Below are 25,844 nucleotides of genomic sequence, written 5' to 3' on the forward strand. Positions count from 1 at the left end.
CGTGCTAGAATTAAAAATATGTAGCTAGAGACAATCAAGAATATTAATAGCAGACTCCCAAAAAGTTCAAAAATGCCTTTCAATGCAATGCAGAGGTTATAAAAATCATTGTAAGCTTACCAAACAAATTATATTGTAATATTGACATAAGACCCTTTTGTTTTTGGCAGCAGATCCAGGCAATAACTTGAGGTCGGACTGCTCAACAAAGAAAAACATTGAGAAAAGAAAAAGTAAGATGCTGACGTAAACAGAGTAATCAGATATGCAGACGAATACAGCTTTAAAATTTTCAAGATAAAAAGCCACCATATAGTTTGTACATATAAGCATTGAAGCACAAGCTCTGCAAAATATACTGCAAAGCAAACTTGCTCAGTGTCCATATTATGGCCCCCTGAGGAAACTACATGGAGAATACATTTGCAACAGCGTACCTCCCAAAAGACAGTTCCAGCTCTCATTGCTGCCGGACTTCAATAACTTAACATCTACCTTAAACGAGCTCCTTTGATGCGCATGACTTGTCACAAAGCGATACCAGGGGAATAAAACTTATCCCAAAAGAAGAAATGTGTGCCTTGATCCAAGGTGTTACATGATCACACCCCCCCAAAACAATAGCTTATTTCTGCATGAAAGCCAATGTCCAGAAAAAATAAGCTTGCCGACTGGCAGCCACTCATCAGCTTCCTTGTGTAAGCATCTCAGGGAAGGCAATCACAATGAGCTTCATAACAATGCCAATCTAGATGATGGAACTGATGAAGCCATTGGGAAAATCACATCCCATTAACGGACAGGAGATCCTGATTGCCGCCTGTTGCGGTGGCGAATGGGAGATCGGGACCTTGGCTTTAATGGTGAACGAGATCGAGCTCGATAAGAATCACGATCACGTGCCCTGAAATGGTCCCTCTCCATATAACTCCGATCCCAGGTTCTCTCTCTCCTATTTCTTCCTCTGTCATAATCTCTGTATCTGTCCCTTTCTCTGTCCCTGCCATAATTGCGATGATCTCTTCTCCTTTCTTGTCTATTGTCACAGTCCTCATCCCCTGGATCATCGACTCTTTCTTCAGCACGTCCATGAGTTCGATGATCTCTTCTCCTTTCTTGTCTATTGCCGCAGTCCTTCTCACCCAGATCATCATCTATTTCTTCAACTCTGCCATTATCCTTTGTCCTTTCAGTTTCTTTCTCCAATTTACCCCTCTCATCCATTTCCTTTTCCTTTATCTGTCTCTCCTCTTCCTTTGCCTTCTCTCTTTTAGCCTTCAAAAAACAACACAAGATTCCCAAGCAATTTGAGTATAGACCATTTAAATATAGATTTCCAAAAAAATTGTAGCTGATTTTTTATTCAACTGCAAAACGTGCAGACAATTAATTTATGTTTAACTCCACCAATGCAGCCATCTACGAATGTTAAATACCTTGTATTCAGCAAGATAATCACGAACCAAACCATAGCCAACATGCTGCTTGCCTGTTACATGGGATTGGGTTCTTTCAGCAACATCATTTGCCACCAAGAATGAACCACAGATCTCACACAGGGCCATTTTCTTTTCTTGAGATAATGCAAGCCCTCGCTCACTTGATATGAGCTGCATCAATGCAGCCTTCTCAATGTTGAGGTTGTCCACCTTCACACATAACAGAATCCATCACAACAGAAATTAAAACATTCTTAAGACCGTGGATTCTGCAAAATTGTAATTCATATTTTCTAGACAACTATTTGCATTATCTGATACTCGTACCTTCTTCATCAAAGCTTGTGCTTCATCCACCTTTCCTTCCTCCCCCAGGCTCTCACATTGTTCAAGCAACTTCTTTATTTTCTCTTCAAGTGTACCAAGCTGGTCTGCTTTCTCAGTGGGGACTTGAACAAGGGAAGAGATATCCACATCTTGAGCGATACGTTCACGTCCACGCTTCACTTTTCGATCTAAATCTTGTATCTTGAAAGAGAAAGGTGGAAAATGCCACCACAAAGTCAGAAATACCGTGAAATCTCTTCTCCAGATAAACATAATACAGAAACGCATGTAGTGTAACTTACCAACTTCTCACAAAAGTAAGAGAGCTCTGCTTCAAACCGGGGAACATATAGATCATGCCTAGACGATTTCTCAAAGCTGCACACAGAAATTGGTAGGATCATACACGTTACTTTTGTGCACACACAATAATTCAATTAATATACTACGAATTTGAGTAGTACACTTTCCGCCATCACAATCAACAAGGATGTGTAATGTGTACCATGATGGAATACGATTACCTTTCCTTCAATTTTTGATCATGCATTCTAGGGCAAGGTCCTGACACAAGCACAAACACAAACACAAACACAGACGCATGACCATTAACAGTTAAATCAAATGATTCTCAACAGCAAAACGAACTTCTTGCCTTACAAAATTTGCAATTAAAGACGGGAACAGAAAGCTTTGGCCTTTTCAAAGGGTAAATTGCGACTCGTGAAACTTCAGGCACACCAAAACTTGTTAACATTTGCCGGTGCAAGAACCTACCCAGATCGCTTTTCGTGTTGACAAAGAGATCGTGTGGACAAAACCGTACAAGGTAGAAACCACAAACTTCTCTGTCATCCCATCGAACTTCTTTGAAGCCTTTCCTCTCCTCGGCCGTAAGATTACGGGCTACGCCAAAGCAGGAATTAAAAGACGCACTAAGAACGCTTTTAAATGCAAACAACAAGAGTCTACCACACGGTGTTACGTAGAGAGTCCTTCGCTAGAAAGCCTGTGCAGCGCGAAATACTCTAAGGGCGAGAAACGCATCATGATTATGACTGGCGAAGTTCTTGCCGGATTTCCTATTGCAACGAGGTACAAAAAAAAGTTAATCTGCGTGAGGGAGAACCTGAGCCCATAAGCTCATCAAGCAGAGCCCGCTGTGCCTCCACCATTGGAATTGGATAACGAAGGTCGACAGGACGGCAATAAAGGAGTGAAGAAGAGGAGATTGTTGAGTTATGTAAGCCTGGAACTTAGGCCATGAGGAGAAAAATTCCACAGGTAACAAACCTAATCCATTTCAACCTTGCTCCGCGTGTCCTGCAGCATTGCCTTGGGCATCAACAACAAGCAAAAACACCATTTGCTACGCATCCACGTCCCTCTTAGGGCACACTGCAGAAAAGACAGAGCCTCAAAAAGGGGTATAAAAACCAGAGCTGGACCATGATATCACAACAAGGATTCAATCACCCCCTCAGCATGAGTCTTGTTAACTACTTTAGGTTTCAATTCCGTAAACGCTCCTGCTTGCTTGGCGCGGTTTCACGCCTCGGCACGGCCTGCTGTCTACCGCTAGCAAGTGATTCACGCCCAGGTGAGAAAGGAAAGTTGGGCGGCCTCAATATGCCGCCCAAGATCGTGTCAACTCCAACCCACGGATAAAGTTCAAATTGGACCTGCTCCTACTTGTTGAAATCAAAGTGTGGCATTTATAATATAATACAACTTCGTCCACCTCTTGTGAATCTACAAACGGACGACGGACGTCCCTTTTGACTTTAGAACGGCATTTGGCCCATTACTTCACATATATTGTTTAAGGGCACTGCCTCCTTAGGGGCCCACCCACATGAGAGAAGGCAGTTAACTATACACCATGCGGGACAACAAATAAATGTAAAAAAAAACGTTGTCATAATAAGCAACCAGATGTGGCTCTGTGGGTGAAGGTGTAGGCTTTATATTGGCTAGCAGGGGTTCAAATCCCATCGTCAACGCACCAATGATGTGTGGTAGACACATGAACCCACACCCCTACGACCCACGTATGGGTGCTTAGGCCTTAGCGGGTGTGCTATAGTGGATTGTTGGATTCTCCTTTTGTAAATTTGATCTTTTAAAATAAGTTTTTTGTCAAGCTAATTTAACTATAAGCTCTAAATAAGACTATGAGGTGCTTTATATACGTAAGTTATGGGTGCTTCCCAAGAGGTAATGCCCACGCCCACTTGTGTACTCTTGTTAGCAAAAGAGAGAACCAGGTTATAAAGGTTGACATATGCTTTATACATCTAAGTGGACTTAGTAGTGACTCATTGACATTTTATTCACATTCAATTATTTACTAAACTTATGATTTTATTTTAAAAAATTTCTTGTGAAGCATGTATTTGCAAGCTCTAGATGCAACCTAAATCCAATATCTCTCTCTTGCATTCATTTTGCGATTCTCTTATGCAAGCCGCTCTTTCCATTATGCAGCACACCTTGCTTTCACTACACTTGTTCTTCCACTCATCGATTATCTAGAAACGGCAATTACCCCGCCACACAGATGCATGAAAGGGCTTCAGGATGATAGGGCGAACCACAGCATGCACCCACTCAATTCAACATTACCATTTGTCTTGTTGGGGAGAGTAAATCGTGTGCACTAGAGAAACCGGTAGAGTGCGACTGATCCAAGTGCAGTGGATGATTACGCCTCTGAACGAAAAAGTAAGAAGATAGACGTAATACTCGCAACAAAGAGAGCAACAGTTTGCAAGAATTGACGACTCGACAGGAAGAAGGCTAGCAATCATCATTATGAATCCTTGATAGAGGAATGTCGGCAAGCCAAATAGTTCACCCTCATTGACATCGAAAGCTGAGAAGCTAAAGGGAGTGACCAAGAGAGTCAAGGAACCCTAGTGAATTCGGACGAGTTTTGGCAAGGACAAGAAAGCAAATCCTCATCACTCTTGCAAGGAAGCAAGCAGAACAAGACAAAATGGAAAGAGTTGATGACGACGAAAGACAGAAGTGAAGAGAGGATTGGAGGGATGATAGAAGACAAGAACGAGAGAAGACTGAAGAGAAGATTGAAGAGAAGATTGAAGAGAAGATCGAAGAGAAGACTGAAGAAACAAGCGAAGGGAAGAAAGACAAGCTAACGAAAAAGGTGATGAGACAAAGGCGACAAGAACTATGTCACTCGATCAAGTAGCCCAAACCAAGAATGAGGAGTAAGAATATGAGTGAAGTTCCAAATCTTCAACACGACCAAGGGAGAGAATCCTCAATTCTATGTTCAGAATTCTGAGGACAATGAGGATCCTATAAATCCATTGCGAGGAAGAGTACTTGCTGTACTTTCCCACCACATTAACAAACAAAGCAATACCTTGAATGGGCAATACGAAGTGGGATAAATTGAAGGCTGTGTTATTAAAAAAGTTCTAGCATGAATTTAGCAAGGAATATGCGTTGTTGAAACTCAACAATCTCCAACAATGAAAATGCGAAGATGTGTATGCTTTTGTTGCAAGGATGGGAGAGCCCATAAATCAACTCAACAATGTCAGGACCAAACATCATTGGGATCCTAGTTAAGCAGTGGCCTTCATCTACTAGGACTTGATATGTGCAACATGGAGATCATGTACCCAATGAGGATGTATGACGAATTGCTCAACAGAGAAATTTCATTAGAAAAGAGGACCATAAAACCGTGAAGAAGGAAGAAGTCACGCGTCTCTAAGAAGCAAAGAGTGATGACAAAGAAGAAGACAATAAGGTGGCCACGAAGGACGAGTTCAAGAAGCTACTCAAAGAAATGGGCATCTGAGGCAACCCAAAAAAAGAGAGGTTTGGTGCCACAAATACAAAACGAATGGCCTCACAACAAACGAGTGTTGATTGAGATGATTTTGCAGGAATCATCCAAGTCACAACACAAAAGACTGCTAGCACAACAAAAGTAGATGAGCTCCCAAATGCAATCAAGTGGCACAAGAGCCGAAGAGGACCTATCAATGTGGAATAACGACAAAAGTGTAGCATGCTACTTTCGTGGAAAGGAAGAGCACTGCAAAAGAAAATATGGGCTATGGAAGAAGACAATGGAGATGTTACAAAGAGCAAGCAACAATAATGATCATGCATCCCAAGCTGGCACAGTATCATCAAGTGGATGCCAAAGTGGTCATCTAGCCATTACTAAAGCATTGAAATCAAGATAGCACTAGTTCAGATGGAGGGAACAAAAAGAAAACATGGGCAAGCTGAAGTAGAAAGAACCAATTGTCAAAGTGGACGTAGCTTTGGGTTGACAAGAAAAGGAGCGATCAAAGGATGAAAGGCCAATAGAGGATATTAAACCATTGGGAGAAGGAAAAGAAGATAACCACCTAATAGAGTAGACAAAGATTGATTTGGCATTGGACAAGTTTGAAGAACTTAAGGCCACGATCACCATCAGCCAACTGATGGAGCTTGCACCCCACTGAACAAAGTTCTTATAGAGTCCAGTCTTGGACCAACGACCCGAGGCCACTACACTTGCATCAATAAGCCGGCTAACCAAAAATGCAATCTAGGACAAAGAGGTGCCTATGATCAATGTCAAGCTTCAGAATCACAAAGATGCAGATTGAATCAAGTTTGAACATCGTATCCAATGAAGCTTGGTAAAGGCTCAAGCTGAAGAACCTAAAGCCTTTTCCATTCAAGATATGAATAGAAGGTCAGAGATTGTATGCCAAAGATGGTGAAAGACGTTTGCATCAAAACCATTGGAGCTTACTTCACTGTTACCTTCATCATGGTGAAGATGGAGCATGAAGGTGGGTACTTGATGTTGTTAAGTCAGCCATGGCTGAAGGGTGCACCAGCAAGTTGGCTGTAGCTCATTTCTAGAACTTGCAGCATTTTGTCATGGCAAAGACCATTTGGGACTGCTCCAAAAATGGTATTGCCGCTAAGAACGATCAATTCAAGGGAAGGAAGATCATTGAACATAGAAGGAATTCTGCCATCCAGCTCATTGAAACTCAACCCCAAATGACCTTTTTGGCTATTGTCCTCAAACCTCCTTACAAGGCTACAAAAGGACGATTTGACATGAAGTAGCTTTATGATTGGTGAGTCCTGGAACCTTCAAAGACAAACAACTAATGATAGTAGACCTTCAGCTTTTATTGGAAAATTTTACTTTTTCACCAGTGCTTAATATCTTCCATCAACAAGGAAACAATCCCTTTCAAAGTTCTCATCAACAAGATTTTGATTACCAAACGTACATAATGACCAACATGTTACAAACAAGAGGCACAGGTGCCGAGCGCATGGCCCTTAAATATGAGTAAATGTCATAAAAAGTAGCTTTTCATCCTCACCAACCTTGTTCACTTGTTGCATCAAACCAGGTTGAAGTGAGTGGTTAACATGTCACATCTTGAGGCTATTTGCACCATTACTTTGCTTTTTGGCTCGTCGGTTAGTTCCAAATGACAATCACCAATAGTCTCTTAGTGATCCGAATGCTCTGTTGGTTCGTCTCTCTGTGTGGCCTGTCCGATCAAGGATGAACAGACATGGTAGTATGGACTGTATCCCATTTCGTACTAGTTTTTGAGTGTGTTGAACAAGCTCAACGTAGTCCTAACCCTCAAGTTTGGAGTCTAGAGCTAGGGGTGTAGGTTCTGTGCTACCATCAGCTGCCATTGTGCAGCCATTGCTCGTGTGCATAGACACAATCTCCCCTATAGCTCGAATTGTCACCTGGGGTGTTGTTTCACAGCTTGAAAGCTTTGAACCAAGTTGTGCTTGCGGGATACTTCTCCACGATGTCTTTCAAGCTCGTTTGGGGAACTGAGCTTCTTCTGCACCTTGTAGCTTTCCTTTTCTCGCTGCCTCCTTCTTGGTTGTATTTATTAGTTATGCTGTAGCCACCTCTTGCTTGCGACAACAACAATTTGAGATTCTCGCATGCCCAAAGCTAAGAGAGTTGCTCGAAGAAATCCATATGTGGCACTGCTCACAGGTCGCACACGGTGTTTACATAGTCTAGGACCTTATGTAGTCACATCACTTTGGAATTGAATAAGTAAGAGGTCAACTACAAGCCAAATAAATTCATGAAGGTGGCTCTGAGGAAAACTTTGGAAGTTAAAGTGATGCGAGAGACTGGTCTACTAACCTTTTCTTTTTGGAGAACTATTCGAGAAGCCTAATGAATCTTCTAGTTGCTAAGCCAAAAGCATCAACGATCATATCGTACCCTTTGCATCAAATGTACCACTCAAGGATTTATCTACACACTCTTACGTCCAAAAATGTCACTCCCTTCAAAACCAAGAAATTACCTGCAACCACCATCGACCTTGTTTCTTCATATTGTTGGAGCTCATATACCTAGATGAATCTAGGAACATTCCAAACTCATCCTCTAAAAACACATAGTGCAATTTCAATCTCACGATAGTCACTCATCAAATTGAAAACCATAAAGTCCATCATGCATATCAAGGACTAAAATAATCTACACACCCACACATACTTGAGCATCCTTTTATACAAAGTCTTCGCATTGAGTTTCTGTCCACACTCCAGAGGTGAAGGGCAGACTCAACCATGACAAAGGCTAGCAATAAAGGAGAAGGCTAATCAATAAGTAGTCAAAAATCTCTTCATTCAAGCTACAAGTGCTTGTGAAGTCTAAAAAATTTCATTTTAATCTCTCCCAAACAAGCATCTAAAGATTACTCTATCTTGGTTGTGAATAATTAACCTGATTAATGGCCTTATGCCCCATTCGGCTATACGCCCATTCCATTCAACACTTTGCGGATGTGGATATACTCTCTGACTTTCGATATAATGTCGTGGAGGGCGATCCTTGCGGGGTTCTCACTTCGTGGATGCCAATACCAGAGAAAACTATTGTACTTGGAACGGGATCACATGTGGAAGAGATGTGTATATCTATCTCATTGACTCGAAACTCAAATTCACAATGTGAAGCGGTTTTGCCAGCTTTCAACATCTTTTATACATAAACTTTTTCACGAATTTTATTACTAGCGCACTTCCTCTACAACTAGGAACACTCAAAACCCTTGAGTCTTTTGCTTCTACTATTGGTGGTGTAGTTTTAGTTGTTCTTAAAGGTGATGTTACAGGCTCTATTGCAGCTTGTCAGCTTGTACCATGGGTGCTTCTAGGGGTTTGTGGTGATAATGTTGATTTTGTGGATGTACTGTGTTTGTTGCAAATAAGGGCCCCCATCCAAGGGGGACATGAGAATATATAAGTAATAGAGCCCCTCCTAATCTCGCACAATAGAGCCTATGTATCTAGTTTTGGAGGATGTCAATTGCGATCTTGCTCATCAACTAAGAATACACCAATGTTTCACAAACCATAGGTTAATCCTAGTTCCTTAAATAAACACACGCACACGCAGGACTACTGCTGTAAGGTGGCATCAAGGTTTTTTTGGGGTGGGGGGGGGGGGGGGGGGGGCGAGAGAAAGAGAGAGAGAGAGAGAGAGTGGACTACTGCTTTCATTAGCATAAGGTGAAAATATATATAGGCAAACTTCACTGCTTAAACAATGGTGACCAATTTACCAATCGTAGACTGTCATAATAACATTCCCAGTGGTCCTCAGAGAGAAAGTGGCAATCAAAAACAGTGTCATATATTTAATCTTAAATTTCCTCCAATCATCAGTGTGGACAAGCCTCTTTATCCCTTCAATGAAGGAAAAATCAAGTCCTTAATCCATAAACCTTTTAAAATATGGAAGGAGACTGATAGGGCTCAACAAAATGCCATGTTGCAGCCCTAGAATGCCAGGAAGCCTTCCATTCGATCCACATATGACAAGGAGGTTACTGTGACCAAAAACTTGGGGCCATGCAACAAAGAAATTCTCGAGATGATGCCTCTGTCAGGAAGAATGTGGACCTTGCAAGGATCAAGTGCTCTCCTGAACATCCCTTGCACCCTACACAGAATTAGAATGCATCAAGTTTCTTATCCAAGTACAGGATCCAAATCTATAGCAGAGGCAGAAGAGAAAAAGAGGGTCTCTCTCAACTTCTACTGGTAATATCGCATGGCACACAAGTTTGACAATTAAAAGAAAGAAGATCATCACCCTTGTTCACCATCAATCTTCCAGCAGCACTTAATCTCTAGAAGAGCTTGCCTTGTCAGATGATGGCTTCTTCCCTGAGTAGCGCTGACAAGACCCAAACATCAAATTAATTCTCGAACCAAAACCACTTGGGAAACTTTCTTGAGAAACGTAGTCCAGATTGTGACATTGTTAGCAAGAAACATTTTGAAGATTATTCACCTGCTTCCCAACAGTGAAAGGCACATATTTGTACTTGATCATGTGTCGTATTTGCCTCTTCATGGTAAGCACAAAGAGCACTATCCAGTACAGGAGTAAAATAGGCCAGAAAACAGGCACATCGAATATTGAAAAGAAGGTCATCACAAAAGCCACACAGAAAGCTTTTGTCAAAGCGTACCTGTAATACAAATACGAACGTTAAATTCTACATTTCAGATGTGAAAAGGCAAAGATAGCAGCACATATACAATACACACACTGTTCTTTATCACAACGAGCTAATCCCTTCAACCATGTATCCAGTTGTTGGAAAACACACCTACACTTGACTGTAGCAAACCATAGCACGTAGTTAGGATAATGTCCTTTATGCACACTGTGGAGCCCAATACTGGAGGTATGCACACTGTGAAGCCCAATACTGGCCCAAGGGCTGCTCCTGCACTACTAAAGATTGCCCCCACAATGGGGGCTTTTACCGGGCTAGAAAGTCCTCTATCTGCCCGATCAGACCTACATCTGGCCGACTCAGTCAGGCACCCAGTCTGTGTATTAAGACTACAGCTGCTGCCCAATTTTGCACTGCCAACCCATTTGTCGACCTGCAACCGCCATACTCCAGTCAGCTGCTGACCTGTCAGGCCCATTCCAGGACCTTCTGCTGGCCCTGTATGAGCCCTTTTGCATTCAATGGGCCCATGGCTGGGCATCTTAGCCAGCCCTAAATATAGGTGTATTCACAGCCCTCCAGGCCGACTGTGGGACAACAGACTCTAATGGATTTCACGGCCCATATGTAAGGCAAAAATGAAAATCTAGCCCATTGCTGGGCATCTTTCAGCCCTAAAGATAGGCGTATTCACAGTCTGGAGGAGGACAGTGGGACAACCAACTCTGGTGGATTTGGTGACCCATGTAGCTGCCCAAGAAAGATGTTTGATCACTGCCCACATGGCAGTCTCTCACATGCACGTGGCACAGTCTACATCCAGCATCCTGTAGGTGTCGAGCCCCCTCGCTCCCCTCATTTGTGGGCTCACAGGTCATAGTTACCAGGGAACGGTGTTCCAGGAAGCAGGCCGGAACCAGAACAGCCCAGAATGTCAAAAAAAAAAAGAGGCTCTTTGGATGAGTATTTTAGAGCTTATATAGAAAGTTTAAAGCTGTAAAATGTAATTTTCTTTCATTTTCTAACATAATTTTATGTCATATGATGATGTGGCGTTCCAGTTCCCCCTTTCCCCCTTCCCGGAATGTTCCCGTTCCGACACCCGAATTTCCGGAACGTTCCCGTTCCCTGGTAACTATGTCACAGGTGGGGCATTCACCCTAGACTTCCAATACTAGTGACACGCAGTTCTTGAGTGTGTAACCTCACCATATAAATTTCTACTTTGTGAAGGGCCTACCATCTCTATACAAGAATGAATTCTATTCAGCTGAACCAAGTTGTCAGCCAAATCACTTTACAAGCATTCATTTGTAAGACCCAATGAAAATTTTTAAAGAGTTTGGAAGCATATACTCATCAGACGTTTCACAGGTTCGTGGCTACCAAACTGAGGAGTCCATTAACTTCGAAAAGCAGGAATGGGTGGGTGGTTTAGACGCTGGTATCATCTTGACCCTCGTGCACTCACGTGGCACTCTGAAAGTTTGTTGCCTCGCAGCCATTGCTCTACTGCATTAGATCTCATCCAATGTCAAGTAAAATTAACCTTGTCCAAAGAACTGACAGTAAATAAAAACTTTTGAGAGGTAAAGGTGCAACACACATCCATATGCATTCCCACATAGGCAGGCAAAGCTGTTGGTAAATTGAAAGGAAAGAGTAGAGTGAACACAAATTCAGAATACTTGCATATAGAATGAAGAAGAGTGAGGTCCTTATGTAGGCACCTCTTACATGCTCACTGACATCACTGATGACTTCAGAGCTCCACAATCATCTCCTCAATCTGCTCCTAGATTCTCTCAATCATCCTATGTGGCTTACCACCACCTAACTGTGCCTCTAGCACTCACACATAGAAACCAAGGTGTGCTTGAGGCGGTGTGCTTGAGGCATACACCTTGAGATATCCCAATAAACCCCCCCCTCAAGGGAATGCCTCAGGCTATGTCAAGGATACAGCTAGCACAAGGTGTCTCATGCCATCTCATGGTGGTCATGGATCTATCAATGGCTAGGATCTCAAGCTAGCAAGGGTTCCCATGGGTGTAAGGTAAACAAAAGGGATACAAAAGACCTTCCAATGGTTATCTCCCCTACATGTACATGCACACAATGTCTGCAAGAGGTACCATGGAGCAAGACACATACACATGGCCTACATCATAAGGTGACCAGAGGTGTTTACAAAACACACAAAACACAATAGTTTATTTCATTCATTTTGGAGGACTATCCAGGCTGAGTACCTTGACTCAACATAAAAAGAGAGATCTGGAGGATACATAGAGATGATTTAAAAAGCATAATCTTCAAAGGATGCCTCATCTTGTGGAGGCACATCAACTGAAAGTAGATTGACATTTTCTGTACTTCCTTTTTGGCTCTGCAAAACTTCTCATGATGATTGTTTTTGCCACAGTGTTTGCATGGATTGATTTTGAAGCAGTCCTTTGAGAGGTGATTTGTCTTCCCACAATGATTGCAAGGTGAAAACTTGCTCTTCTGGATTTTTATGGCATAAGCTGTGTCATTGCCTTTCCTGAGCTCCATGTGCCTTTCTTCTTCTTGGAGAGCACAGATAATACCTTCAAGATTAGGATTAGGAAGATTTTTCAAAGTGGTAACAATATGATCATAATCTTCAGGCATACTCTTAAGCAACACTGCCATAGCATCATCTGTAGTGATAGGAGAGTTGATAGAAGCAAGTTGAGTCATAAGACTCCGCATGTAATTGACATGGGCAACCAAAGAAGTGCCACTAACCATCTTCAATTCAAAGAAAGAAATTTCAAGTGATAATTTTGAGATGTGAGAGCTAGCACCAAAAATCATGTCAAGCTTCTGCCAAGCTTTTGAAGGAGACTCTAAGTCAGAGATGTGATGAATATAATCATCTCCTAAAGCAAGAGCAATGATACCATATGCTTTCTCCTCTCTAGCGGGATCCCTTGCCGGGCGTGTCGGAGCTGAGGATTCTCCAGCATTGGAGGCTGTAGAAGAAGAAGTTGAAGTCGGTTTGACAAGTCCCTAGAGGTTTTCCCTTATCAATGCAAATTTCACCTTCATCTGCCATGTGTGGAAGCCCTTTCCATTGAACTTATCTATATTCAATATAGTAGCCATGAGAGGGTCTAACCCAGGTATTGGGCAGTGTCTTCTCTCTTACAAGGCTGGAATAACAACTGAAAGGCTTCAAAATATAAGCATTTAATGTAGCAAAGACTAGTGACCAAATTTCAATCAATGATGCTTTTTCTTACATGCTTCACAAAGGTGGCTAAATGAAATCTTTCCAATCAAAACCAGGTATAGCAACTCAAAGCAAAGCTGAAGCCACACAGTTGTACTGATACTATTGAAAACTTCAAAAACTCAGAAATGCTAAAGTAGCATCTTATGTAGCATCACTTTCAAAAACTTGTCAAAACTGACAAAAACAAAGGACTGAACTTGAAGGGCTTGTATCTCACTCTCTAGAGCAAAGAAAAAGGGGGTTTCTGAGGCAAAAGAAAGCTTATATACCACAGAAGGTCCACTGAGGAGAAGAGGCGCAAATCCGCGTCAAAGCGCCATAGCTTGCCTCTTCATTTTCGACTGGTTTATCTCTGTTTTCAGCTTGAATATGCAGCCATTGCTGCTCAGATTTCAGCACAGGATAGCTCAAGGTATGGAGAAACTCCCTCTGAAAGGAATTAGAGAAGCATGGAGCAGTCTCAGAGAAAACGCAGGAAGAAGAGTCGCTGATTTTCGTGCAATGTCGTCGAGCAGAGGCAATGAAACTTCAATTCGTTGCAGCCAAGGGTTCGCCCCTTCGAGGTGTATCTCCAGCAGGAAGGGCGTGGAGAATGGCAGAGAAACGGAGGAGAACAGGCTTAAGCAAGATTTGGGAAGAAGGGGAAGAGATGGTGAAGAAGAAGATGGAGAAGAAGATGATGATGTGGCAGAAATGGAATCAAGGGGAATCATATGGCTCTGATACCATGTTGGTAAACTGAAAGGAAAGAGTAGAGTGAACACAAATTCAGAATACTTGCATATAGAATGAAGAAGAGTGAGGTCCTTATGTAGGCACCTCTTACATGCTCATTGACATCACTGAAGACTTCAGAGCTCCGCAATCATCTCCTCAATCTGCTCCTAGATTCTCTCAATCATCCTATGTGGCTTACCACCACCTAACTGTGCTTATGGGCACCTAACTATGCCTCTAGCACTCACACATAGAAACGTGCCTGAGGCATACACCTTGAGATATCCCAACAAAAGCATGGAGAACTACAGTAGCTGTCCCTCCATTTAGCTCAATTGGGTGGGCATAAAGGCATAACTAGCATCTCTACCTTTTGGGAAAGGAATATAATCAAGATGAGGACCAAACCCAAACTCCCCATGTGAAAGCCAAGGCCAAGTCTCATCAGTCATCCACAAGGTTACAAACCACCAACTCCATCATGCATAGCAGCGATATGTGCACATGCACACGCATGCATATGCATTATGAGTGCATCCCATGATCTTAAAATGCTTCGTACACAAGTGCCGAAATGAAGTAAACAATATCAGCTATTGTCTTAATGCATTTGCACATCTGAGAGTTATGCAGATGAATCATGTTGCCTAGAAACCTCAGCTACTGCCATCATAAAAATCCTCCCAGTTCCTCTCCACAGCTGACTAGGCTTCAACTCATCATTATTAAGTATGCACTGTTAGCTGCAATCAACTAGAGAAGGGGTGTCAGAGCTGTTAATAAATATGAACTGTTAGCTGAGATCAACCTAGAGTCACAGCTGTTTACAACTTCGCAGTCAGACTTGCCCAGAGTCTTTGACGGCCCAAGGTATCATAAGAAAGAACAGTAGCTTTAGTCTAAAACCTGGCGGTACTATACAATCTGTAATTATCAGAGTGCAGCAGTCCATGGCCAGCACACCAGAAGAACAAAGCTGACATTTCCTGATATTTAAGGCATCTATGCCCGCTTTGCAGAGATGGAAAAATACAAAGGCATCTATCTGTGGTATTGCAGAATATGTACCAGAAAAACAAAGGCTACGCTGTTCAAGGCCCAAGGGGTTCAGGGTTCAGACCCCGAAGGCCAAGCTGAACGTCTGGGAATCCCAGATTAAGAAGTTGGGCCGTAACGGCAATTTCCTGATATTGAACGCACCTATGGCTGCTTTGCACAGAGCGGGGAAATTCAAAGGTCTCTGTGGTACTGCTGAATGTGTTGCATCAGGCAAACAAAGGCTGTGCTAATCAAGGGAGGACGACGAACGCCTGAACTTAAAAAGCCGGAAGTCTGGGAAAAAACCTGCATGGTGAGTGCCAAGTTCCAGAAAACTAGCACCGGGGTCTTCTGCTTACAGCTGCCAAACTCAGTGCCCATCAACGCCCTGTTGACTAATCATTGATTTAGAAGCACTAATCTACAAGGGCGAAGAGATCCTTTTCTCCAGGGCCGGATGAGCTTTTCTGTTACTCTTGTCTTAATGTCTGTAGATTCATGCACGATCCACAACCATACAGATCGCCATAGATTTGGGTGAAGTGAGCAACGTAGCCAGATCAGCGGTTCGTTAACGGCAGAGCAGGGAAGGGAAGTCAAGAAGAACGCTGCAATTACCAGAACTTAAACTCCGGGAGCCTGCGAACAAAAGGCTTGAACTCGTCGCTGCCTTTAGATGGTAGCGAAGGCCCTTCGCTCTCCGGGTCGACTTGCGGGGACAGGAAACCTATCAACAGGTTCAAAAGGTAGATCCCGAGCCCGTAAGTGACGATGTAAAAGCCCTGAAGGAAGTATACGCGGAGGCAGTAGATGGCACCGACAGCGAAGGAGCCGAGCCAACGGGGGACGAAATGGGGGGTAGATTTGTCGAGGTAGTACTGAAACTTGCGGGAGAGGTCGGAACGCCATGTGAGGAAGGGATTGGAAGAGGAGTCATCGACGAAGGAGGAGTCCATGGAAGAGGAAAGGGAGGAGGGGGAGGGGGAGGGGGAAAAGGGAGATGGAGCAAGAAGAGGTGGAATTGAAGCTTTATAGCAAAGATGAAGAAGATGAAGATGAAGATGAAGCTCGTCGTTCCTCTGTAGCTGTTCACTGCTCTTGTCCTGTTGGCCAATTTACTACATCAATCTTTTACCTCCTTGATTTCAGCCCTGCTCATCATTATCATCTTCTTCTTCTTCGTTCTTGTCGCCTGCGCACTCACTACCATTGGATTTCCTTCCTCCCCTCCTCCTCCATCAATCACTTCACCTTCGTCTTATGTTTGCTGACATAGCTTTTCAGCTTTGCGCAGAGACATGTAGCTGATTGTGAGCTTTTTGAGGGCGCTAAAACAAAGTTTTACTTGTTTCTATTTCGATTGGAACAGCTAAATTGGGTACACTTCTTTACAGCTATCTTCGTTGTCTTCAAGACATATCCAAAGACCAACACTCAATTGGCTGGGAGTATATCAACGTTTGTCCAAAATGCGTTTCCATATTGCATCTTTAACATGCCCTCATCCAACAATTCGACCTAGCGGGTAGATTTAATGTCCAAAGTCAAGACCCCATGCAATCTAGGAGGCGCTCACCGGCACCCCTTGGTAGCCAGTTTTGGCCGCAATGCATGAATGCATGGATATTGCCTACTAGCTGTGACATCCCTCTTAAGTCCACACTATTGCAAAGTCATTTCTCTTGACCTCCCACCATGGCAAAGTCAGCCCAATGTGGACTCCAATGATGCAAAACAAGCTTCCTAGACATCTCTCAGGATACTACTCTTCTCCTCGAGTTCATCCCTTCCACACAAGTATCTGTCCTAGCCAACAAAGGACACCAAGAAAGCTGTGTCAACTCTACTCCAACAAAGGGCATGAACAAGAATTGCACAAAAGCCCAACAGTGGTAAGTCTAATGCAAGCCAAAAGAAGAACACAAGTGAGGGTATCAACAAAACAAAGTGGAAGGAGGGGGAGATGACGGTCCTATGTGAGTGCAAAAAACAATTTGTATTGCAAGAGAAAGGAATCCATATACGGGTTTAGGATTGCTGGCCAAAGACAAGTGAGTGGTGCATGCAGAGGAACATTTTGCGCATGGCACAACAGTGCGAAGATAAGTGAGAAAAGTTGTCTAGCCTTTGAGACAAGATTTATGATCTCGAGAGGAGGCACAAATAGAGAGCTTTAATGTTCTTCGAGATGGACGAGGAGGAAAAGCTCTAGCATCGTCTACCAACTGAACACATGTCATTCCAAGTTTACATCATGATGGTGAATCTATGTGGTCTTGATCTCCAAATCACCCCATGCAACATTATGGTTGATTCTTTGAACGGTTGTCTCTTCGTCTTGACATTGTCTTCGCATGTTTGCCCTACATGTGCTCCTTTTCATTAAGGTTTTTAGTTTGCCTTGTAGTGAAGAGGACAATCCTAACCTAGATAATTCGCCACTGGCATCTCCAAAAGACACATGTACTGAGGAGTTTTGTAAAGATGAATCACACACAACAATACCTAGGAAGGGCTCGAAGTCTTTCTGGAGGAAGACTTGAACTTTTGGAGACATTCAAGAATTTGGCTGGCATTTTTTAGCAATAGGTTACATAGAGAGGGCGCGATTTGACAAAGCTGAGGCTGTCGAGAACAAACGTAAAGGGACAGATTGACTCCATGCAAGAGTGCTTGGATTCAATGGAGAAAGTCACTCAAGCTCACTTTTTGCCACTCACCGAATTGCATTGCCGAGTCATTTGCTTCACTTAGGAAATAGGATTTGGCTATGTTGCACAAAAGGAAGTGTTTTACACAAACAACTTTCTCTTAGGACAAGCAGTCTTTTGATTTTGGTTTTTTTGTGATGTGTTTCTTCTGGGTCTGCTTCCTAGATTAGTGACATTCAATGTTGGACACATGCAATTCGTAGAGGCTCTAATGCTGAAGGTGATGCATTTCAACTTCTTGAATATAACCCATCGTAGATAGTAAACCTTGCACCAAATGCAGCACGGAGGAGGACCGCACGAGCAAATCAGTGTTGGGTCCACGTTGCCACTATTCACTCAGAACTAACATGTAAGGGGCCCAAATTCCCCCAAAGGTAAGCGAAAATAAAATCGGAAGAGAAGGGCCTAGGGTTGGTGAGAGGATGGGAGGAGGTGAGAGATGCGGTCCAAGTAGCTAAAAGAAACAAAGAGCTATCTTGGCTACAGAAATTGAATTGATATGTGCAAGGAATTGAAGCTATGAATTGTTGGAATGCTATGCAAAAGAGATTGTCAATAAGAAATGGGTACAAAAGTTTGCGATTGCAAAAGTCATGTCTCTCCTTTGACGATGGAAGAGGAGCAGCATATAGCTTTGTGCACACCAATTTCAAAAATATTTGAGCCATCCAAAGACACCATGGACATCCAAATTTCTTGATCCTCACATTAGGAGGGCCTTTCAGGTGTGTTGCAAGTATGTGGAACTCTCGTTAAGGTTTCTACCCTTCTCTCATCAGCAACCTTGTTCATACTAAAGCATAACTCTCCAAGGTATCATGGAAGACAACACTGCTTTGAAGTTATGTTGCATGCCACATTCTGGTTCAATCGTCTGCACAAGTTGCTGCGACTCTAATTCAACTCTTTTTCAGTCCAAAGCGCCTCAAATATATGTTTTAGGCATGCTCCTTGCTTGTTACAAGTTAGATGGATTAGAGCATAGGGATCGTAGCAAAAAATTATAGTCTTCTATACTCCTAGCAAGAAGAAACAAAAGACATAGGAAATCCATGAGAAGATCAATCGTTATTGCAAGCCTTATCTGAATGATTGCTGGAGAGAGCCACATGATCAAGAGACAGATGTGGATTTGAAAGTACGAAGAGGATCTCTCATTTCGGTCCTCCGAACTTGACAACTTCAAGAGTCTTAAACCACATTTCAAAAGGAGGAAATGAAGTGGAGTAGACAATTCCGATCGATGATGACATGTGAAGGAAGGAGATTATACCTTGCACATCATTGAGTTCTCTTGTTGAAGCGTGGAGACTTTCTCTTCCAACTCGACATTTCTTTGCTCTATCTCCTTCATTCTTGTCTCCAAATCACTCAAGTAAGCCTTCATCCTCTCTCTTGCTTGCTCAGCAGACACTCGGTTCCTAAGTAACCTATTTCAAACATGCCCAAAAAGAATGTCACTTTGGCACAGAAAGCAACTGAAAGCATGGAATTAAACATTTTAGATAGATGCATACAAAGAAATATAGAAGGAAAATCGGCACCTTTTCATGTGCTTGTGTTCTTTCTCTACCTGTGCTGCGATCCTCTTTCTCCCACCATGATTTTTCCCCAATCTGGCTCTTGTGTTGGACGCTTTAGTGGCCATCTCTGGTACCTTTCTAGCATCTGAATCACTTTCATCTCTTGGTTCGTAGAGACGGGACAACGATTCGAGAAAAAAGATGGCACATATTCAAAAGGAAGAGAATCTTCTCTCTCTCTCTCTCTCTCTCTCTCTGGTACCTTTTTAGCATCTGAATCACTTTCATCTCTTGGTTCGTAGAGACGGGACAACGATCCGAGAAAAAAGATGGCACATATTCAAAAGGAAGAGAATCCTCTCTCTCTCTCTCTCTGTGTCTCTCTCTCTCTATCTGTCTATCTGTCTCTCTCTCTCTGAAATAACGGTAGACTCGTTCACCAACACTAATATTCATTGTTATATTGTCATGCGTACGTAGCTCCATAGCTCCCGCAAACATGCATTGCTATCAAGAAGCATTTGTGTACGACACCCATGCACTTGCCAAACATATCAACATCCCCAAACTAGCGAAACATGCCTTATAGTATGTACTAAGCTCGACACTGTTGATTGCCTCTAGCGGTGGAGGCTTCTCCCTAGTGAGGAGCAGAGAGGAAATAGCGGCAACAACCTACATTTGAGGAGACATAGTGTCATGGGAGGGGAGCAAGCGCACGGACACAAAGCCTTTGGGAAAGTCGATGGGGGTTTGAAGTAGAGTGCTTTTGCAAGAAATCAACGCGAGATTTGGATATAACAAACCCTTTCGATGCGATATCGAAGAGACGTATTCTGATGGGCTCAAAAAGAGCAATTTACTGATGATAATGGGAGATAGGTTAAATGAGAAGATTTTCGCTTGATCGTTGGAATGACAATGCTTCATGCTATATTTTCTTATGGAGGCGTGCTGCGATGTCTACTCGTGAGAGATCTGCCTAGCAACACTAGCAAGGAGAGATAAGGGAGGAGAGGAGCCATATGCATGCCAAGTGGCCAAGCCGCTTGAGTGACACCTCAATCCCTAAAATAAGGAATATAAGATGGGTTTTAATTCGATTGTACAACAAATGTTATATTTTTTGCATATATTCATATAATTGTGCTCTAATTCCGAGCTTATGGAAACAATTTGTGTTTCATTGCATCATTCTTTTATCACTTTGTGAATTGTTGCCCACTGTACATCATTACTTTGTGAATGCGTTGCCGATTACAATGTAGAGCTACTTAATATTTCATAGATATTTTGTGACTTGTATATAAAGTTAAATATTTTGACACATTTCTTTACTCATGTGTAACAGAATATAAACAAACGAGACATACGTTGATGAGAAAAGAGAAGACCTACTTAATATTTTGTAGATAGTTTGTGACTTGTATACAAAGTTAAATATTTCAACACATTTCTTTACTCATGTGTCACATAAAACAAATGACCGAGACATACATTGGTGCTTGGTAGAAAAGAAAAAGCTACAAACTTTCTTTATTGATGCTTCATAGAAATCATGATCATAGAGTCTAGAAGTCATTGAGGTACAAGGTGATCTAGCTGCGCATTTTGGGTGTGCTCTCCTCCCTCAAAGTCAGCCACCTCATTGTTCAATTAAATGTTGAGGTCGTGTAATTTTTTTAAGGAATGTCCACTTCAAAGTCTAGACAGATGTTGTGTAGAAAGCAACAAGCTGCTACAATCTTAGTAGGAAGTTAACTCGCGGCCTGCAAACGGGATCTTTTAGAAATCACCAGGTAGTTTTAAGTCTTCGAAAAGCCCTTCAACCACAATCCGAGTCAAGAAGTGGATGAAATTGAAGTCCTTCAACCTTTGACTGTTTGGTGCTAAGAAGGGAATCACAAGGCATGGTAGGGAGATTCCTCCATCCGCAAGAATGTAGGCTCGCATTTCGACATCTCCATTGACGGATGTAGGCCCATTTAGAATTTGGCCTCTTTAAGCTATACGGTATAGACTGAATTCCTCAAAAAGCCTCAAATCATTGATAGACTCTATCCATGCACAGGAAGTGCATGTTCACATCCATGATAGGCTACAAGGACATAGAAGTAGTGTTCCATTCATATGGTGGAAATTCAATCTCAATGTGTGTGTTGTCAATAGCACCAAAAACCCTCAAACTGCATGGAACCCTTGCTTCACTTCTTGCATGGTTGAATCTATAGAGACCAACATATGAAATCCCTCATATTCATACTCAAGGCATTGACAAACTGCCACACAACTTGGCCGGCTATGGACTTCCCCACCCCATAGTGCTCAGATAAATCCATTAGCCTCATCCCTTACGTGAGGCAATACAATGCAATGGCCACCTTCTTCTCTACCGTGAGAATTCCTGTAGGAATGCTTTGCAAGGAGAGGGGGATGGGGTTTTTAGAAAGGTCATCCCAAAGCAATTCACACACAAAATGATACAACTCTCTGGGTAGCCTCATGGCTGCCTCAAACCTGACATCATCATCCTCATCTATGTAATGCCACAAGTGAAGGGAACTTGGCTTCATGTACCCTATGCCATACGCATTCCTTGTATTAATACTTTTGAGATGCGTGAATTCGTCCACCATTATACCAACAGTATGAATTGGAAGTGCTTGCATTTGGAGCTCTGAATCTTCATCCTCCAACTCTTCTTCATTGTCTGCACTCTTCTGCAGCTTTAGCTTTAAAAGTTGGTATTGTAGGCTGTGTGGCCTCAGTAGAGAGCATACAGATCAAACACAGCCATTGTTGTTTGCACAATCCAAGTGCCATGGTCGAGGTAGCGAGGGGTGCAAGAATATAAGAATCCATGGTGGTGGTAGGAGGTAGATAGAGCAAAGTACTACACTTGGAGATGAAGGAGTTGTGGAGAAATTCGTTTGTGATGTGGGCGACGCTCTTGCTGAAGGAGCATGCTTTTGCTGGGTAGACAAGGCACTGAATGCATTAATGCCCTTATAGCCGATTGCTGGTAAGACCATTACGAACTTGGTGAGGAGAATCTTACCACTATGGGGCCTAGAATTTAGAACCGTAGATTCCCGTTGTGAATTTTGATGCCTCAATATATTAAGTCGAGGTCCCTGTGCATGGGGACCAAATCTAAGTATATTGAATGCACATCTTTTAGTGTAAGAGCTTTGCCACTTATCGCACTATGTAAGAATGGTATACACATTTTCCTTGTTCTTGTGACTAAGTGTATCAATGCACATCTGCTAGTGAAGGAGCTTCTACCCAACTGTAGTACTATTCAAGAATGGGATACTCTTTGTCCGTATTCTAGGGAGGGAAAATGAAAGAAACAACACTCTAATTTTAAATTTGGGCCAATCCGAACCTAGATACTAGAAGAGCACCACATATATCAATGGCACCTAGTTTGAATTTGAACAGTACAAAAAGGTGAAGCACACGCCCCTTCTACTCAATCTCACTACTACTATTGTTCGTCCTTCCTTGGGATACTGACACTTAGGTGCACTCTTCCCTTAGTAACTCACACTTGCTTGCACTTCCAAAATCAATCAGATGTCTAGTGTCTCATTCTACATGCTTCTCTTTGCATGATTGAAGTGATTGCATGCTTCTCTCTATGCTTCATGGTGTAGCCTTTGCCTCTAGCATTGCATGTCAATTCAACTCAGTCCTCACTCTTACTTGTTCACGGAATACTTCTACATGAAATGGCCAAACTAGAGGAGCTATACTGAGTTCTAAGTGAGGTTCTCTGACTTGCCCTCATTCCAAGCACATTAGTGCAAGGCAGCCAATGAGAAAGAGAGGGTTGTGATCAGCCACAATCATGAAAGGAAAGCCCCTTACACCCCTTACACCGGAGACAAGAAGCTAGACTATTGAGGAAATGCACCTTGCAATGGGAGAGGTTGAATCAAGAACATTATGATTGAGAGCTACTGCCCACAAATATGGGACGGGCCCCTCTCCCTTAATGGTTGGATGGTACCGACAACAAAGCACAATTTCTTTTGCACCAGCCGTTTGGCTTAGGACTTTGCAGCAACAAAGCCCAAATTTTGTAACTAAACTACACTTGTAATTGTGAGAACTAAGTAAAGAACTTCTATTTTGCTTAGGAGCTTGCAACAAAGCACATATTTTGGAACTAGACAAAGGACTCCCCTTTTGCTACAAATTGAATACACAATTTCTATTTCATTCCTGCCTCCCTCCCTCCCCACATGAATTCTATGTGAGCTCCTTAATCAAGCTTCGTTGCTCTAAGCTCATACTCCTTGCTTATGCTTCCTTTGTGTGTTGCACCATCGCTTGCATTTTCTATCCTCCCCTCCTTTCCCAAACCCCTCCCCCCCTCCCTGCAATTTCAACGCTTCACTCCCGCTCTTGCTCGCTCCTCATCGATTGCATCATTCTAGCCAGCCTGTCTGCTCATCTCCGGGCATGGCAATGGCCATGGTAGCTCCGCTCTACACTTGGTTGGTTGCAGCTTCTGCATACGGGACAAGTCTAAATGATGACCCCCTGGTGAATCGTATGCCTTTGGGAAGAAGAGCTAGGCATATGTTCGCTCACTCTCAACGGATAGGAGGTGATTTCATTCCTCACCCTTGTAGCCATCTCTCAGCCTCGCCTTCCTCACCGCTCAGTCGTCCCTCTCTCTCTTTGCCTCTCCCTTCGTCTATCACCTTCCTCCCTCCTCATATACTCGCTTAAGGTGATGCTACGAACCTTCTCAATTTTGGACACTCTAGACCTTCTCGATTTCCACGCTTAGGTTAATTGGGTCTCACACAAAATTTCTCCCTCACGACCTTAGTTTAATAGCTCTTCTTCACTCGCTTCTGTTTAAAATTTAAATTTTCCTTTTTTCAATGTTGTGGGCACCTATTTGAGCTTTCCTAATGGAGAATATTTGGTATGGTTTAGGGGGCCTCCAATGTTGTGCTCAAATTATGCACATCTGTGTGACGGCACGCTCCGCAACTTTTCCCTGATTGGTTGAAAACTCAAAACTATTGAAGAACTAGAATCCACACTTATGGGACTAGTGCATCGTGGTCTTAAAATATTTAACTGGTCATATTGGTGTTTTTTTAGACCTAGAATGGATGAATTAGAAACTATATAATTCATGCATGTGTGGGCTCTTTGAGTAAATCAAACACTATTGATCATTTTGCATTGATTCTTTTTCCATGCCACCTTCCTTGCTATAAGGACCATAAGCATGTCAAAGCGCATTGCATTGCATTATCCACACCATCAAACATGTTAGTGTGCCCTTTGGCCTATTTGTTTCTCTTAAACAATTTAGGCCACATTGCACTTGCTTTGGGGGAAACTGGTATATCCAATTTGCTGACATGTATCACTAAAGGGGGGAAACATGGTAGCTAAAAATTTCCCGTTTCCCATGTGGGTTTTCAAATTTTCATGCCTCCCACTATTGCAAATCTTGAATACGGTACATGAAAAGCTACATCGTGCTACAATGCACTGTATTTCCTTCCAGAATAGTACAGTGCATACTGTTCATTGATATCATCTTCCTTGTTCATTCATGTAAGTTGGACTCATCGTCTTCCTTTTTTTGTTCGCTTCATAAGCTAATTGCTGAAGTTGTATGAAGAAGTTACCGGAAGTTCAAGATGGCTGAGTGTAAGGGAGTGTGCAAGGGTATAAGGTCAAGAACTACAAGGGAATGTGTGAGGGTGTGGGCAAGGGTGGTGACAATTTGGTGCCAATCTAAGAATATGTGGACAATGTACCATTGAGCTTGCATAGAGAGTAATGGAATTGATATGGCTCAATTTAAGAATGCAATGATGATAGGTTATTAGATTGGAACTAAATATTAGGTATAGGTGCCTATAATCTCCCGAAGGTAGATGTTTTTTCCTTTCCTTCATTTGCTTAGACCAAGGCTGTAGAGGACATTCAGAGGACACAAGGAGTTTTTAGAAGTAGATGCCCTTCCATCTCAACCTTATTATATTGAGAAAATAAAAACTATAAAAATAAATCATTAGGGATGCTAGGATCTCACAATAAAGATAATTATAGTCTTGAATATATTCAAAGAACAAAATTCTCTCTTAGAAAATGATCAACTTCCCTATAACTTCTATTTAAGCATCACTTGAAATCGCCTAACATTTCAAAACAGATTGAATTTACAAAAATAGAAATTGAATGGATAAATGTATAATAGCATAGACTGACTGAAATACAAGCCTAGGCATTTTGCAAAGATGACTTTATGGGAT

At 42.4% G+C, this 25,844-nt stretch overlaps 2 protein-coding genes across 2 annotated transcripts; both read right to left on the reverse strand.

The window, feature by feature from the left end:
* Nucleotides 1–277: 277 nt before the first annotated feature.
* LOC147896560 (uncharacterized) lies at nucleotides 278–3,228 on the reverse strand. The gene is made up of 7 exons (XM_087381572.1): nucleotides 2,896–3,228; nucleotides 2,544–2,672; nucleotides 2,291–2,330; nucleotides 2,069–2,144; nucleotides 1,767–1,967; nucleotides 1,437–1,649; nucleotides 278–1,275 (listed from the first exon to the last, which is right to left on the reverse strand). Exons 1-7 carry the CDS (start codon nucleotides 2,939–2,941, stop codon nucleotides 793–795), a joined length of 1,188 nt encoding a protein of 395 aa, XP_087237698.1. The 5' UTR covers nucleotides 2,942–3,228; the 3' UTR covers nucleotides 278–792.
* A 6,134-nt stretch (nucleotides 3,229–9,362) lies between these two features.
* Nucleotides 9,363–16,648, reverse strand: LOC147896561 (protein RER1A-like). Its single transcript, XM_087381713.1, has 4 exons — nucleotides 15,927–16,648; nucleotides 10,120–10,300; nucleotides 9,919–10,002; nucleotides 9,363–9,765 (listed from the first exon to the last, which is right to left on the reverse strand). The coding sequence occupies exons 1-3, from the start codon at nucleotides 16,262–16,264 to the stop codon at nucleotides 9,949–9,951; spliced, it is 573 nt and encodes a 190-aa protein (XP_087237839.1). The 5' UTR covers nucleotides 16,265–16,648; the 3' UTR covers nucleotides 9,363–9,765; nucleotides 9,919–9,948.
* Nucleotides 16,649–25,844: the final 9,196 nt, after the last annotated feature.

The sequence above is a fragment of the Dipteris shenzhenensis genome, chromosome 11, assembly GCF_047967505.1.
Source record: "Dipteris shenzhenensis isolate YYH24624 ecotype China chromosome 11, Dip_SZ_1.0, whole genome shotgun sequence".
Lineage (NCBI taxonomy): Eukaryota > Viridiplantae > Streptophyta > Polypodiopsida > Gleicheniales > Dipteridaceae > Dipteris > Dipteris shenzhenensis.

Bases quoted from the DNA above. Each gene is read 5' to 3' on its own strand.
- LOC147896561 (XM_087381713.1), bottom strand. From the start codon at position 16,264: ATGGACTCCTCCTTCGTCGATGACTCCTCTTCCAATCCCTTCCTCACA. The intron at 10,301-15,926 runs GTAATTGCAGCG...TTTGTATTACAG, and splicing joins CTCCCGGAGTTTAAGTTCTG to GTACGCTTTGACAAAAGCTT. The intron at 10,003-10,119 runs GTGAATAATCTT...GGGTCTTGTCAG, and splicing joins CTTTCACTGTTGGGAAGCAG to CGCTACTCAGGGAAGAAGCC.
- LOC147896560 (XM_087381572.1), bottom strand. From the start codon at position 2,941: ATGGTGGAGGCACAGCGGGCTCTGCTTGATGAGCTTATGGGCTCAG. The intron at 2,145-2,290 runs GTAATCGTATTC...TTCTGTGTGCAG, and splicing joins GATCAAAAATTGAAGGAAAG to CTTTGAGAAATCGTCTAGGC. The intron at 1,276-1,436 runs GTATTTAACATT...TGTTTTTTGAAG, and splicing joins ATTATCTTGCTGAATACAAG to GCTAAAAGAGAGAAGGCAAA.